At 41.9% G+C, this 17603-nt stretch overlaps 1 protein-coding gene across 1 annotated transcript in view; it reads left to right on the top strand.

Moving 5' to 3' along the window:
- OTULINL (OTU deubiquitinase with linear linkage specificity like) overlaps positions 1–17603 on the top strand; it is a 120738-nt gene that overhangs the window by 49614 nt on the left and 53521 nt on the right. Inside the window, exons 2-4 of the mRNA XM_077492015.1 lie at positions 16036–16177; positions 16257–16294; positions 16391–16482. Coding sequence (XP_077348141.1) covers positions 16036–16177; positions 16257–16294; positions 16391–16482 — 272 coding nt within the window. The remainder of the gene's footprint in view (positions 1–16035; positions 16178–16256; positions 16295–16390; positions 16483–17603) is intronic.

Raw genomic sequence — 17603 nt, forward strand, 5'->3', positions numbered from 1 at the left:
TACATGTGTTTTTTTTTTGCTTTGTACATTCACATCTGCACTGCACTTATTTACACTTGGTTACACATGTTTGATAATATTTGCGAGCGCCACATTTCCATAATTTTAAAAACAAGGGGCTGCATCTGGCTCCTGGGCCGCAGTTTAGAGACCACTGCCATAATGCAATGTTTTTCCTCTTTGGGGTATTTCAAGAACAGTCCAGAATTATGGACACTAGATAGTGCTGACAATCATATGAGATCTGGTGGTCATTGTGGGGTAATTCACCACCATCATCCTACCCAAAGTACTTGGGTACTTTTCTCATGTTCTTACGTCTTCTTTCTTTTCCCTCTTTTGGTATACCAATGTCCTTGCACCCCTACACCTTTCTATCCACATTTATAAGCTAGGTGATTTTGTTACTCTATTTGCATTCCAAAATGTTATATTCAGATGGTAATCAAATTTTTCTCTCTTGTTCCAATCTCATTTCCTTATTTTCTTGTGTTCCCGACAGCCTAACAGCTGTTTCATCTTCCACATCCTCATCTATATAAAAAAAAAAAAGTAATTTCAGCTGCCTGTGTGTGCTTTGCTGTTGACAGTACCTGCAAATTTGAGTTCCTTAAAGAGGAAGTAAACCCTGATGAGTTTACTTCCTCTTTCATTCCCTGCAAAGGCAAAGCATAACGGACTACTATGCATCGCATAGTAGCCCATTATGTGTCACTTACCCGACACAGGAGCCAGCGAAGTCACCGCTGTCCCCTGTAGTCCGCCGCATCCATCTTGTTGGTGGTGTCTCGCAGCTCCGCCGCTGTCATTCGGCGAAGCCACTGTCATTCGGAGAAAGCCGCGATGACGTCACTCCCGCGCATGCGCACGGGAGCCGTCACAAGCGGCAGCTCCGTCACTGAGAATGCCGCGCTCAGTGCGCCTGCGCGCCGCTGTCTACGGCGCATGCGCCGTAGACAGCGGTGCCTGTTTTCGGGCAAATATCTCCTAAACCTATATGGCTTGGACCTACAGGTAAGCCTTAATCTAGGCTTACCTGTAGGTCAAAGTGGTTTGGAAGGGTTTACAACCACTTTAAGTGTCTTGCTTAGGGTTAATGTTTGAGTTTACCTCTTGTTTAATCCTCATATATGCACTGATGCAGAGGCAGAAGAAATATCTCAGCCGGCAGTTTTAGCAGCCCCCTGGAATCGCAGGCTATCCATGTTAGGGTCCAGAGCTAAGCTGGATTGATCAGCTCCTGGGCTTCAAATCTATCAAATCCTTCAAATTTATAAGTGTACTTTATAGCACATTTTAAATATGCTGCGCTGTGTGGTTACATAGAACCCCCAGCAGTGTAATCTTTGACATCAATAGAATTTCTGTGAGCTCCGGTGTTTATCTTAGTAAGGCAGAGCTGATCCTATTTCTGTTCTACTTCCCTCTGCAGCAAAAGATCACTGCATTAGTATTCTAATGCTTGCTAATAATAGAAAGCAATAGTTCATTGTTATAATAGATCTGTTGATACACTGTTGCCAGTCTGCTTTATTAAAGTTTTAGGAAAATCTAACAAGTAAAATATAAAATATACACTTACTGCAGATTTATTAAACATTACTGTGGATTTTCATGATATTGTTCACATTTACCCTGTACGATAAACCAATATGGAGTAAGTTCTTTTACCCTCATAATCGATCTTAGCTGGATAATATATAATTTTTAATATAATAGTGTTTTTTTTTTTGTTATTATCCTTTTTTCTTATTTGTATGTCAGTGCTGCCATATCTCCTCCATCCTATTTCAGCCACTTCCTGTCTGCATGTACTCACTCTACTGTTGTCTACATATCCTTGTTCTTGTACAGCTTCCTGATAGTGACAATGGTGGACCATGCTGGTGCAGTGTGTATTGGTAAGGCCACGTATAGTATCAGTTAGGGGTACATGTGACAACTTGTTCTTGATTAATGCCACCAAATGCTGCTCCATTGAAGAAGAATCATCTCAATGCTGTCCAGAAACCAACACTCCACGGAGTGTCGATCTCCTGGACCCCTGCTGTTCTCAATGGCTCTTTCGACTTAACTCACTATCACTACATGACACAATTGTGATGTGGAAGTCAGCAGAAGAAGCCACTGAGCGCAAAATGAGACCAGGAAGTTGGCACCTCCGGGACTGTCCCTTTCTGCACAAACTTTTGGTGGTAAGTTCTCTTTAACAGAAAGGCATTCTGCATAATGGACAATGAGAGAGTAGAAAATATATGCAGTTTTTTTGCAGGGGCATCTTTTTGTTAAAATGTATTTTTGCAACATGATCATTTTACAGGGGTGCAGCTTATGTTGTCTCTCATTTTCTATGTACAGAGAATTGGTTATGTGAACATACGTTGATACTAATTATGGTAATTTATTCTCTGGGTCATGTGTCAAAACAAACCTATGTTATAAATTGATGATGTAGAAATCTCTCCTGCGCTCGGGTGTCTAGTTTTTCAGTGCGTAGTGCGACCAACTTTATACAATAATGCCTGCCGTATTGCAGCCCTCCTCAAAATAATGGATATTCATGAACTAAAGAAAAAAGAAAAGGAGGGCGCACTGACCTAGTGCATTACCACTGGTAAAGCTTTATTAAAGCATAAAAACAGCAAAGTATATACTCACAAATGAGCATTTGTAAGAGGCATTGACAATGTCAGTGTTCAGAACAGCAAACCTGCTAAATTGTCAATGCCTCTTACAAATGCTTGTTTGTGAGTATATACGTTGCTGTTTTTATGCTTTAATAAAGCTTTACCAGTGGTAATGCACTAGGTCGGTGCGCTCTCCTTTTCTTTTTTTTTAAATTAATGATGACCACTTTGCCTAACGTGTTTCCCAAGTAAAACCTATACCAGAATCTGTCCCTACTTGACAGAATTTGATAATTTAAATTACACCTGTCAAGGGACATGTTAGAAAGATTTTCTCAGTGGTTGCATCCAATCAGTCGCAGTCACCAATCAATATATTCTGGCAGTCGCAGGTGATGTTGTCAGAATACAATGTCTCAGTGAGGGGGATTCCTCCATTGATCTGTTTGTGTGGAGGGAGGAATCTGTTGGTTTTTGGTCAGCTTAAAGTATAACTATGGGCAAAACCTTTTTTTTTTTCCATTTTGGATAGAGCAAGGAAGATTTTTTTTTTTCCCCCATCTGTGTCCAATTGCAGAGATTTCCCTTTCACTCCCTGTCTCATAGCCAAACAGCAAGTGAGAGATAATCTCTGCAAATTAAGGAAATCTCTTGGTGACCCCCAGATCACCAGAACTAGTGTCCCCGTCAGAAGATTTCCTCTATTACTTTTCTGGGGATAACCCAAAATTTGGGATTTTCATTTACTTTCACTTTTAGTGATAATGGTAAACAGAACAGAGAGGGTGAATCTCCTTAATAGGGACACAGACAGCAATAAAAACTGACCGCTCTAATCCCTCTCCACTCTACCCAAAACTAAAAAGAACAGTTTTGCCTTTAGTTATTAGTATTACTCCAGTCCATTATGCACTCTGCTGCTTTTATTGATCATCTCTTCTCTTGTGTCTCAAGTGCTTTCCCTATTTCTCAGCCCCTGAATTGGTTAACTTTCATAGAGAATGCAGTTCAAACTGCTAACTTTAAAGTAACAGCAAAACTTCTTTACACTAATTTTTAGCTTCTGTGACCTCTTTACTTAACCCCTTTCCGCCGAGCGTACGCAGATGATGGCATAATCCCGGTACTGTTGTTTAGAGCAGGCAATCGGCCTTCCAGGAATAACAACCAGTGCGGCTAAAAGCCGCTCGGCTGTTATACTGGCGGAGCAGGGAAGGGGATGCCGCCGCCTCTTGCTGCTCTTACCGGGCCTCCCATTCCACCAGATTGAACATCTGCCGCTTCCGGAAACAACTTCATTACAGTCTCCTGGATGGGAACATGGAAACAATGTCACTTCCTGTTTACTCGGCTGCCAATGGCGATGGATTTTTAAAAATATACAGTATTCAGATACACAGTTTTCGGTGATCTGAATACTTTGAAGTGCAAAGGAGGGATTGGAGGTCTTTTAGACCCCCGATATCTCCATAAAGAGTACCTGTCATCACCTATTACTGTCACAAGGGATGTTTACATTCCTTATGACAGCAATAAAAGTGATCATTTTTTATTTTTTTTTAAACACAATTTAATAATATAAAAAGAAAAATTTTTTTTTTCAAAGCACCCCTGTCACCGCAAGCTCGGGCAGCAAAGAAAACGCATACAGAAGTCGCGTTTCGCATATGTAAACAGTGTTCAAATCGCACATCTGAGGCATCGCCGCGATTGTTAGAGCGAGAGCAATAATTCTAGCACTAGACCTCCTCTGTAAATCTAACCTGGTAACCGTAAAAAAAATTCAAGCATCGCCTATGGAGATTTTTAGGTACCAAAGTTTGTCGCCATTCCACGAGTTTGTGCAATTATAAAGTGTGACATGTTTGGTATCTATTTACTCGGTGTAACATCATCTTTCACATTATACAAAATTGGAATAACTGTACTGTTTTTTTTTTTTTTTAATTCATGAAAATACCCCTTTTTCCAAAAAGTTGTGTTTAAAACACCGCTGCACAAATACCGTGTGACATAAAATATTGCAACAATCACCATTTTATGCTCTAGATTCTCTACTAAAATATACATACATACATACATACATACATACATACATACATACATACATACATACATACTGTGGCAGCAGGCAGGTGAAGTCACCTGGTTGTATCCAGGATGGTAAATATGTGTGTCCTAGATTCAGGCTTTATGCAGACTTTTACAATTAGAGGGGAAGAGTTAATGAGCCCAGCTGAAGCAAGTGGGCTCATTAAGGCCTCTACAAAAAACCCCAGCATGCATAGGGAGATGCTCCATCCTGGAACCAGTTTTGTGTTGTATAGACTGGGGAGTGTGTCACCTGTACTGTGCGGTGAGTTAACGCCTGTGTGGCAAAACCTTTACAACAAAGGCAGGGACTGGTACAGCACAAGGCTGTACCCAGTTGTTAGACAGGGAGTCTATGTGTGTAGTTAGAGGTCAAGCTGACCAGGATTTATTTTCTTGTTTTATTTTGTTTGGCTGTTATATGTATCACTGCATGGAGCATAAATAAACCGGATCTTTTGTTTTTTGAACCTACACCGCTGTCTGCTGTGCCTGACTTTGTGTTGTGAACCCATCCAGGGGGTCACACACACCCGCTGCCGAGCTAACCCCTCACAGTTGGTGGAGAATTTTGGCACTTTTTTTTTGTTAAGGCCAGCATGGAGGAGATACTGAGACAGCTGGCTCTAGCAAATGCAAACCAGCAACAAGCAAATGCAAATCAGCAGCAAACAAATGCAAGTTTACAAAAGAGCCTTGCAGCTCAACAACAGAGCCTTGCAGCCCAGCAGCAGACAAATGCAACTTTGCAGCAGAGTTTGGAAAATCAGCAGAAGGCTCACCAGCAGAGTTTGGAAGCTCAGCAACAAGCCCAGCAGCGATCTGAAGCCCGCTTCATAGACCTGTTGCAGAAGCAAGAGCAGAATTTTCAACAGAAAATAGAGACATTAATACAGCAACGTCCGCAGACCGAAAAAGCAAGTGGTTACAATAATACCGCATCCTTTGGTGTGAGCCGTTTACTGACAAAAATGACTGGAAAGGACTGCTGAAAGGGAAAAGTGGCCTAAGGAGCAATGGGCTGGACTGGTGGCCCCTCTGTTAACTGGGGAATCGCAGAAAGCTTATTATGACCTAGAGCCTGACCAAGCAAAAGACTATGTGGTGCTAAAAGCAGAAATATTGGCACGGCTGGGTGTCACCCTGGCCGTCCGGGCTCAGCGTGTGCATAACTGGACTTTTCAGGTTGGAAAACCTCCCAGGTCTCAAATGTATGATCTCATTCACCTGAGCAGGAAGTGGCTGCAGCCAGAGACTTTGACTGCACCAAACATTGTGGAACGTGTGGTTATGGATCGTTTCCTGAGAGCTCTTCCTACTGCCATCCAAAAATGGGTAAGCCATGGAGACCCAGAAAATGCAGATAAACTTGTGGATCTGGTTGAGAGGTACTTGGCTACAGAGAACCTGACCACCTCTTCCAGGGACTCACGGACTTTCCCCCCTAAGACCAGATCATCCCCAGTGGCGGGTAAGATGACTCCAAGGGGTGAGGGTGGAGAGAGTGAGAGGGTGGGAGTTCTACCTAAGGTCTGGCGGGAGCAGCCCAGGAAGCCCATGCTGCAAGAGGCAGCGAAAAAGATTATTTGCTAGCGCTGCCGGCAAGAGGGACATATTGCAGCCAATTGCCCAGTTGTGGATGAGCCTATGCAATGTGACTTTATAAGGGAGAGACGTCAGTCGCTGTTTGCGACAGTTGCATGCACTGCCATTCGGGGACCTGAGAAACATTTATGTAAAATGTGTATTAATGGTAGACATGTTGATGTGTTGCTAGATTCAGGTAGCCTGGTAACATTGATAAAAGCTGAATTAGTTACTACAGAGGTCTCTGGGAAGAACAGGGTGGCTGTTATTTGTGTGCATGGGGACACCCGAGAGTATCCTGTAACTTCAGTGTTTTTTGAGACCCCCAAAGGTAACCTCTCTCATCAGGTGGGGTTAGTGGCTCACTTACCACATGATGCTATTGTGGGAAGGGATTTTCCAAAATTCTGGGAACTCTGGGATTGTCCTGAGGCCCCCATTGGTGCCCCTATAAACCAGGAAGATGACCAGAATTCCTCTGGGAGTGGTGAGGACTCTCCTGAATTTCCCTTGTCGGTATTGGCGGGGGAAACTCGAGAAACTGGGGAGGAGCCAACATCCTCAGATGAAAACATGCCGTCTGTGGAGTTTTCGGATCTTGAGGTTCACAGGGAAAATTTTGCCACAGAACAGTTAAAAGACCCCACCCTAATAAAGGCACGGGAAAATGTGGTGAAAATAGATGGCGAGTTAGTGAACCCAGATAAGACTTGCCCTTATCCTTACTTCACTATGGAAAGGGACCTGCTATATCGAGTGGCTCAAAGGGCAGAAGAAACCATTGAGCAACTTGTAGTGCCCAAACCTTACAGGAAGTTGGTGTTAGAATTGGCTCATGGACACATTCTGGGAGGTCATCTGGGGACAGAGAAAACCAGAGAGAGGGTACTGCAGAGATTCTATTGGCCTGGGGTCATGAAGGAAATAGAAAAGTATTGTTCCTCCTGCCCTGCGTGTCAGAAGTCGGCACCTATGCCACATTTCCGTAACCCACTGGTACCTCTTCCTATCATTGAGGTCCCCTTTGAGAGGATCGCAATGGATTTGGTAGGTCCGATAATGAAGTCTGCTAGGGGGCATCAGTACATTTTGGTTATTTTGGACTATGCCACCCGTTATCCGGAAGCAATTCCTCTCCGAAATACCTCGGCCAAAACCATAGCCAAAGAGCTATCTCTTGTTTTTAGCCGCGTGGGTATTTGTAAGGAACTGCTTACGGACCAAGGTACACCCTTTATGTCCCGGGTTATGAAAGAATTATGCAAGTTGTATAAAGTGAAGCAATTGCGTACATCTGTGTATCACCCCCAAACAGATGGGTTGGTTGAAAGATTCAACAAAACCCTAAAACAAATGTTAAAGAAGGTGGTGGATAGAGATGGAAAGAATTGGGATTGTCTAATACCCTATCTGATGTTTGCCATTAGGGAGGTACCCCAATCCTCTACGGGTTTCTCACCCTTCGAGTTGCTCTATGGGAGACACCCAAGAGGGCTGCTGGATATCGCCAAGGAAACTTGGGAAAATGAGAGTTCTCCTCACAGGAGTGTGATTGAGCATGTCGCCCTGATGCAAGATAGAATTGCACAGGTAATGCCAATTGTAAAGGAACATTTAACCCAAGCGCAGTTAGCACAGCAGAGAGTGTACAACCGTGGGGCCAAGACCCGTACTTTTTCCCCGGGGGATAGGGTCTTGGTGCTAGTCCCTACGGTTGAAAGCAAATTTATGGCCAAATGGCAAGGTCCATATGAAGTAATTGAAAAAATGAGTGAGGTGAACTACAGGGTTAGACAGCCAGGAAGGCGAAAGCCGGAGCAGATCTATCACGTCAATCTGCTGAAAGCCTGGAGGGATAGGGAATCCCTAGTCGCAGAGACTTTGTCACAAGTACAGCCTGATTGCTTAGTTCCTGAGGTTGGAATAGCAGACACCTTATCGAAACCCCAACAACAGGAGGTTAAAGAGTTTGTACTTCGTAACAAAGAGATTTTCTCTGAGCTTCCGGGACAAACATCTGGCGTAGAGCATGACATTATCACCCCGCCAGGAGAAAGGGTAAAACTAAAACCTTATAGAATACCAGAGGCCCGACGGGAGGCAATACGTGGGGAGGTTCAAAGGATGCTGGAATTGGGTGTGATAGAGGAGTCCCAGAGTGACTGGTCCAGTCCTATCGTACTAGTGCCCAAACCTGATGGGAGCTGGCGGTTTTGTAACGATTTTAGACAATTAAATAAAGTTACAAAATTTGACACCTACCCCATGCCACGTATAGATGAGTTGATTGACCGGCTGGGAACAGCCCGATATATGACAACTCTTGATCTCACCAAAGGGTATTGGCAAATTCCCCTGGCCGAGTCGGCCAAGGAGAAAACTGCGTTTGTAACCCCAGATGGGGCATTCCAATATAAGAGAATGCCGTTTGGGTTACAGAATGCACCGGCAACATTCCAGCGGAAAATGGATAAGATTCTGAGGCCCCATCAGAAATATGCTGCAGCTTACCTGGATGATGTGATTATCCATAGCACAGACTGGGTCTCACATTTGCCAAAAGTACAAGCAGTCCTAGACTCTATCCGGGAAGCTGGGTTTACGGCCAATCCAAAGAAGTGTACCATTGGACAGGAGGAGGCCAAATATCTTGAGTACACTATTGGGAGGGGGGTGATAAAACCCCAAGTCAATAAAGTCGAGGCCATACAGAGTTGGCCACGTCCCAACAGCAAGAAACAGGTACGAGCCTTTCTGGGAATCGCTGGCTATTATCGACGATTCATTCCCCATTTTGCTTCTCAGGCTGTGCCCCTCACCAACCTGACAAAAGGGAAAGAGTCTGTTATGGTTAAATGGTCCCCAGAGGCTGAGGAAGCATTTCAGTCCTTAAAAACAGCCTTATGTAGCCAGCCAGTGTTGTACTCACCAGACTTCTCTAAGGACTTCGTGGTACAAACTGATGCATCAGACGTTGGGTTAGGAGCAGTGTTATCCCAGGTCTGGAACGGGGAAGAGCACCCAGTCATTTACCTCAGCATGAAGTTGAAGTCCCATGAGGTAAATTATGCCACGATTGAGAAGGAATGTTTAGCAGTGAAGTGGGCTCTAGATTCCCTTCGGTACTATCTGCTAGGTAGGCACTTTGACCTGGTGACTGATCACGCTCCTTTAAAGTGGATGGCTCAGAACAAGGAGACCAATAGAAGAGTAAATAGGTGGTTCCTAGCCCTACAGGAATTTAACTTTACAGTTAAGCATCGCCCTGGTGTTAAAATGGGGAATGTGGATGCTTTGTCTCGGATACATGCGTGTCTGACTGCTGGTGTTACAACCCCAAGGTTGAAACAAGAGGGGGGGGTATGTGGCAGCAGGCAGGTGAAGTCACCTGGTTGTATCCAGGATGGTAAATGTGTGTCCTAGATTCAGGCTTTATGCAGACTTTTACAATTAGAGGGGAAGAGTTAATGAGCCCAGCTGAAGCAAGTGGGCTCATTAAGGCCTCTACAAAAAACCCCAGCATGCATAGGGAGATGCTCCATCCTGGAACCAGTTTTGTGTTGTATAGACTGGGGAGTGTGTCACCTGTACTGTGCGGTGAGTTAACGCCTGTGTGGCAAAACCTTTACAACAAAGGCAGGGACTGGTACAGCACAAGGCTGTACCCAGTTGTTAGACAGGGAGTCTATGTGTGTAGTTAGAGGTCAAGCTGACCAGGATTTATTTTCTTGTTTTATTTTGTTTGGCTGTTATATGTATCACTGCATGGAGCATAAATAAACCGGATCTTTTGTTTTTTGAACCTACACCGCTGTCTGCTGTGCCTGACTTTGTGTTGTGAACCCATCCAGGGGGTCACACACACCCGCTGCCGAGCTAACCCCTCACAATACATTATATATACACACACACACACACACACACACACACACACACACACACACACACACACACACACACACACACACACACATATATATATATATATATATATATATATATATATATATATATATATATGTGTATGTGTGTGTGTGTGTTTGGGGGTTCTAAGTAATTTTCTAGCAAAAAATAAGGATTTTAACTTGTAAATGTCAGAAATAGGCTTAGTCATGAAAGGGATAACATATGGTCACTTTTTACACTAGCCATCAAGACTTCTCATGCAATTCTCCTTTTCTCTGGAATCGCTTCTCGCATGTGGTTTGGCACTTTCCCACATTTAAAACTTCAAATGTACTTTTAAAAATCAGGAATTAATTTTAATGACGGCCCATGAGCTATGTCCACCTTTCAGCTCACTATGTACATCACAACCCCTCTTTCTGTTTTGTTTTCCATGAACCAATATGTGGCAACCCTAGGGTAGGCAGACAGCAGCCGTCATTTCTGGATTCTACACTGTTCTGGCCACAGAATGTGCAAACATAAAAACATACCTACTACCCTAAGGACTCAATCAAAATCTGTGCAATGACCAGTGTTTTTTTAATCCCTGGATAAATGCAAGTCCTGGCTTGGAGTCCACTGTATGTCACTATACAGCAAAGCAACAAACCATGCTGTTGTGCACAGACATGAATGTAGTGTCTCTGTGACATTTCAAATAAAGTTTGAAGAAAAAGAAAAAAAAACGTGACCCATGCATTACACCACTCCCGGGCTGAAATGACTAGCCTGTCCAGTAAAACAGTACATTTTACGAGGCAGACTAGTGTCAACCTAGCCTAGGGAATCTGTGCTGTGTAAGGTCAGGCAGCCCTTCTAATCTCAGCCTGGGAAAGCTGGTTGGGGGACATGTTACAATAGTGGTTGGACAAGGTTTTTCAATCTTTCTGATCTCTGTCCCTTTTTCAATTAGCCTTAGTTTGGGAAGTGGATGTATACTTTTTCCTTGGGTACTAGGGGATTATTTCCTTTCACTTTTGGTGTACTCAGTTCTAAAATGCAAGCATATATAATAACTCACATTAATCAGACTGTCCTTACTTTATCACTATGGCAGCTCAATTATGTTGGAGTAGGGTAAATGTACTCATAAAGCAAATGTAAAAAAACTTTTCATCTATTTGCAGAGGAAGATTAGTGACACTAAACTCCACCCTCTGTCACGTTTTGTCTGGGCAAGGTTTAAATTGTTTCTGCAAAGTCCCTTTGATAAAGAAAATTATTTTATACACTTGCCCTACTCTGTATTGAGCAATGTTGAGAGTTTTCTAGATGAAATGTTAAAACTGCTGCCCCAGCTAAGAGTTCACAGACTGTTTTGATAGTTGCAACATTCCATGGCTATAGTTCCCCAACAGAATTTGAATATCATGTGGGCACAGATGCTTGTTTATTTATTATTTTTCTTTCGGTAACTATCTGAATAACAGTGATGCAAGAACAAGGTGCATATTGATCTCGACTTTTCCCAAGAAGCCAACAACAATGAGCCATACACCCAGTGTGTAATAGCATCAATGCAAGTGGATCATAAGCAATGACAACAGGTTTGAAGTAACTCCAGTTCAATATTATGTTAGAACTCTCCAAAGTACTGTTTGGAGAGTATTTAGTATGCTAACTCATGACAATACACTGAGTCTTTGTAGTATCATTGCATAGTATTATATTTTGGTAATAAAAAAGGAAGGCTGAACCCATTTTGTATGATTAGAGGTAGTGTAGACACAATAACTGAAATAACTACAAAAAGGAAGCAACGAAGATTGCATAGAAAAATGGACACTACATCTGCATATGCTAATCTACCTCTTTTACAATGCAAATGTATGTCCTCATGTCAGCATTATGGACATGGACTGACAGTATGCAAACATGAAAAACAATAACATGCAAATGTGAAAATGTTAAGTGGTGTGGAAACTACGTGCAGTACACATAAATATGATATAAATGATATGGCTTTGAAAGTGATCTGTCAAGTTTGGTATTCCTTTGTGTCTTTTCAAAGTACTATTGCAACTGAATGTCTGGTATCACTCAATGTCATGGCTGTTCAGTCATGTTCACTAATATAGAAGGGAACAGCACGGAAGTATTTTGTGTTTATTTTCCAATGGCACATTGGTATTGTAGTTGCAGATAGTCGAAAAATTACTTTGCAAAGAATATTCAATCATGTGAAAGGTAAATAAAAAAATGATTTTTACTTATTATTATTATTAGATGGATAGATTATTGAATGATTGAAGTCAGCCCAGCTTCACCTTATTCACTAAGCTGTGTGAAACGTCACTTTGCACAGTGAACCTTCTCTACTCCTTTAGTAAATCCAACCACAGTGTTTTAAAATGCTTGATGGAAAATCTACTGATGTGATCTGATTAAGCATTTCCTTGCTGTGTGAGTCATGCACTGTTGTACATTCTGGCCAGATTACATTTACAATAAAAAAATTTCCACACAAATGGTTATAACCATGTAGCGTTTTATGTAGAATCTGCAAATGCAAAATGCAAAGGTAGAGAAGAAAAAAAATTAAAAAGAATTATGACCTTGATGTGGTAAGGAGTGCCATGATATCCTGTCAGGGAAATTCAGAGCGTATATGTCTATAGCTAAGCGGGACCCTGAATGACCATAAACACTATTGTCAAACTTTGAACATTTGTTTGCTTTGAAACTAAAATGCTATGCTACAGATCTAAATATTATATGCGTATAGAAGTAAAACACAGAGGCAGTACAGTGACTGATCAATGATGATGAATTAGAGGCTATTACAGTGATCAGATGATTGGGAATCGACCCACACTGGTCTCTGTGCTAGGAGCGCGCTGTGCACTATACTTCCAGCACAAACACAGCTACTCATATATATATGGCCCCACCGATGCGCTTCTGTGAGGCTGCATATATGTGTAGGGTTATATTTTTGTTTTTGGGTTTAATACCACTGTAATTGAATAGATTTCTTTTGACAACCTCTTGTAAAAGCATATTTTTGAATTTCAAAATTCCCCTCCTCAGGAAGTACAAGAAAAATTTAGGCACTTGGGTATTTATAAATGTGAGAAAAAGGGGGCTCACACTTATTTCTAGCAAGTGTTTCACACATTTTATTGGGTGGCAGCTGTTTAAAAAAAAAATTCAGGTTGCACACTGGTTTACCCATATACTCGGGTATACATAACAATGGTGATATAGCATATCATTACAAAGGAACAGTTTGCTTAAAGTGATTGTAAAGGCAGAAGTTTTTTTTTATCCTAATGCATTCTATGCATTAAAATAAAAAAAAAATTATTTGTGCAGCAGCCCCCCTCAGCCCTCCCAATACTTACCTGAGTCCATCTCTATCTAGCGATTTTGCAGGAGAGACTTGTCTGTCTAGGACTCTCCCTCCTCATTGGCTGAGACAGCAGCGGAGCGCCATTGGCTCCCGCTGCTGTCAATCAAAGCCATTGAGCCAATCAGGAGAAAGAGGGGGTGGGGCCTAGTCACGGCTCCGTGTCTGAATGGACACACTAAGCTGCGTTTCGGCTTGGGTGCCCCCATAGAAAGCTGCTTTCTTTTTTGTAATTTTCAACAATATTGAGGGGATCCACCTGACTGCCTGTTTCACAGATGGTTCTGCCTTTCAGTGCACAGTTGAGAACTGGAGCCAAGCATGCCCGCCTCCTCCCCAGCCTAGCCCCCTATTGATCACTTGAAGAGAAGAGCAGAGAGCAATGACTGACATGTGACCACTCAGTTCTGAGTCTTCGAGCTGGCTTAGGACAGCTGCAGTATCACACTGATGCTGCAGCATGGAGGCAAGTATGCATATTTGCTTTTTTATAATCCCATATTTCTCCTTTAATGTACCAGTTTACTTAAAGTGTATGTCCAGCCAAAACTTTTTTTTTAAGTCCTGGATAGAATGGTTGGAACCTATGTTGTGTTTTTATAGGGACATAGACAGTAATACAAAGTTTATTAGGGTTCTTTCATATCTGCAACAGGAATGTCACACCGAGATGCAAAATAATCTTCCTTTATTTACATAGCCAGCAGGAAAAAAAATCTATTCTGAAATGTTTTTCACTAGGCAAAGTGTTTCCTTTTGAGAAAGGGCTGTGCCTAGCACAAAATATGTCAGAATAGAATGAGTTCCTGCTAGCTATTTTAAATTTAAAGGGAAATGTATTTTGCATGTCATTGTGTGGCACTCCTATTGCTGATACAATTGGTTGCTCAGTGGAGGTGCCAGCACCTGAGATGTGATTGTTTAGAGTGGAGATTGATCTCTCCTGGACTTGCACTTTTTTTTCCTGTTTGTTTGCATGATGTGATAAAATTTCACAGTAGAAGGCTCAGTAGAAATGAAGACTAAATACAACATGATATTTCAAAGCGGTGACATTGGCTACCGCTGCTGCCAATCAAAGTCAGTTAGCCAATGAAGAGAGAGGGGACAGGGCTAAAGGTCAGCTCTGAGTCTGAATGGATACTGGGAACTGCAGCTTGGCTTAGGTGCCACCATAGGAAGCTGCTTGCTATGGGGGCACTCAAAAGAAGAGAGGGGCCAGGAGCACAGAAGAGGGACCTGAGAAGAGAAAGATCTGGGCTGCTCTGTGCAAAACCACTGCACAGATCAAGTATAACATGCTTGGTGAAGGACATAAATAGATGCTAGGGTGGTAGTTACGGCGCTCACCTGTTATTAATTGAATTTGCGGGCTAACCCGCCTAATTATTTAAAGTAAAAATAAAAAATATAATACAAATAACACCTTTTTTGTGCATTGAGTGCTATGTTAGCAGTACCTCTACCTTTTAGGTGAATATATTAGGTAGTGGCAGCCCCTTTTCACTATAGTACACAGTTTTGTTTCATTTAGAATAGCCCAGGGTCCTTAGCGCACCTTTACCCCCCTTTTTCACTTATAACATGCTTAGTATTTACAAAAAAAACAAGACTTTACAATCACTTTAACCAGAATGAAGACTGCTTGCTGTTTATTTAGACTGGACCAGTTCTACTCCAAAAATTATTACGCACCAAGTACAAGTGGCACATCTGAATTGCATGTCTTATGTTCTATTTTGTTATGAATGTGCTCAGCATTGAAGTCCAAACATATATCGATGGAACTGATCCATGTTACCAGCAAATTCTGTCCTGCTACTTTCATTACCAGCCTGACATAATATAGGCCTTTGCTTTTGCTTCACAACTAAAGCCCCATACACACTATCAGATTTTCTGCTGATTTTTGTCTTCAGATTTACCAAAACCATGTAGTGGAAGTGCCTGCCTGATTGCATACCAATTGAAACTCCTGAGGTTTGATCTCATATTATATGGTTTTGGTAAATCTGAAGGAAAAAATCAGCAGAAAATCTCATAGTGTGTATGGTGCTTTAGATTTTTTTCATTTCCATTTTAGACTTACAAAAGTCAGTGTTGTAAGTGAGGTATGTTATTCTATGTGTCCATGCACATATAGGCTGTTATCAGCATTTTTTGGCTAGGTCGTTTTCTGGTTGGAAAAACCCCCCAGAACTAGTGGATTTTGAGAAGGGTTTTTGAGCTGTAAAAATACTCTAACGACGGTAAACATGGTAAAATGCGGCTTTAGCATAGCTTGGGTTTTCTTGCAAAAAACAGGGAAAAACTTGGCAAAACGTTAATGCAAAAAAAAAACCTGAAAAAACTCACGTTTTAATGCAGAAATGCTACTAGCTACTATTAAATGTAAATGTGAATACAGATAACACTAGTCTCCTTTTTTTCCAGATACTCCTGATGAACAGTCAAGAGTTCTGCCCCTTCTTGAGGCTATAAGCAAGATGTGGAATCATGTACAGCAATGCCTTGTATTCGCTGTGGCTGTCCTGTGTATGATGTGGCAACACTTTAAAGCCCTCATTTCCTTGTGGTATGCACTTCACAAATGTACTATTTCCACATAATCCTCTTCCATAACTATTTTCAGTATTTTTTCTGATTATTTGTAGGTGTAGCATTCCATGCCAGGGGCCTTTTAAAAAAAGAAGTAAGTGTTCATTTTCTTTTTAGGATACAGCCAAATTAGTACAGGAATACAGGAAATCGTATTGTTCTTCTTTTTTTTTCTTTACTTTACATTCAGGAAACTTGAGCGTGAATGCAGAAGTTGATTTACTGTCTTATTGTTCCAAACAATGGAAAGGGGAAGCACCAAATGTCACATACATGAGGAAGGTAAATATTGGACTTGTTATATTTTGATGCAAAATGCAGCAGCAAGTCAGAATGAGCCTTTTCATTTATTGGCTTGAAGACATTCGTCATCATTTATTCCTTTCGTTCCTGGTCTCCATGTGTTCACTGGATCTCTTTTTTTTTTTTTCAGTCATGAATCAAATGCAGGCATTAGCTAGGGTGGTTTGCAGACAAAAACAGCCTGCCTAGGAACACATTCCTCCGGGTGGACATTCACCCATTAGGTCATTTTGATATATACATAACTCCTCCCAGGCTTGCATCAAGAGACATACCGAAGCAGAATGCTGTGCTTCTCTATGCAATGCAGACAGACTCTGGCAGGTAAGAGTGGCAGCAAGGTGCGGTGCATAGCTTCCTGAAAACGCTACAACACCTTGCCTTAGTACACCTCACAACAGCCTTCAGCCCTGATGCAAGCGGTTGGCTAGCTGGTCTAGAAGGAGTTATGCATCTATCAAAGTGGCAGTCTGGAGAAGTAGGTGTTGCTAGGCAGTCTTCCCTTGCATGCAGAACACCCTAGATAATGCCCACATTTGATGCTGAGCCCTTATTGATTGGCAACATGAATAAATGAAACAGGCAGGCCAGGGTCAGCCATTCTGAAGGGGAAAGGGCTATATAATACGCAATGTATTCCAACTAGATAGTGAGGCAGGTTTAATCTGACTTGCTTCCGCCCCCTGGCAGAATACTCCTCCAGAATAATAAACACTGGAATGCTAAATGATCACAATAAAGTAGAAAACATTTCTAAAAGCAGATAAAGCTGCAGAAAAAGGCCCTAACATTAGCTACCACAATTCTGAACATCAAGAAGAGGTTAGCACAGTAACAGAACCTCCTTCCAACCCCATACTAACACTGTTATCTTACCAAAGTTCTTCCAAATAGGTTTGATAATGCTGAGCTTCTTGTTTTGTATACCCAGCATACAATGCATAAAGTAGGGAGCTGCAGTGTATCAAAAATCTCAAAAAGCTGCTTTAGACGGCAAAAGTTGGTAAAAACTACACTGTGATGTGCATGCGATTAGTGCAATTTAGAATACAGCATTACTTTTTTGAACAGTGTGCATATATCCATTATTATTTTTTTAT

Source organism: Lithobates pipiens, unplaced genomic scaffold, assembly GCF_037356315.1.
Source record: "Lithobates pipiens isolate NorthernLeopardFrog02 unplaced genomic scaffold, aLitPip1_a1.2 Scaffold_19, whole genome shotgun sequence".
Taxonomy (NCBI): domain Eukaryota; kingdom Metazoa; phylum Chordata; class Amphibia; order Anura; family Ranidae; genus Lithobates; species Lithobates pipiens.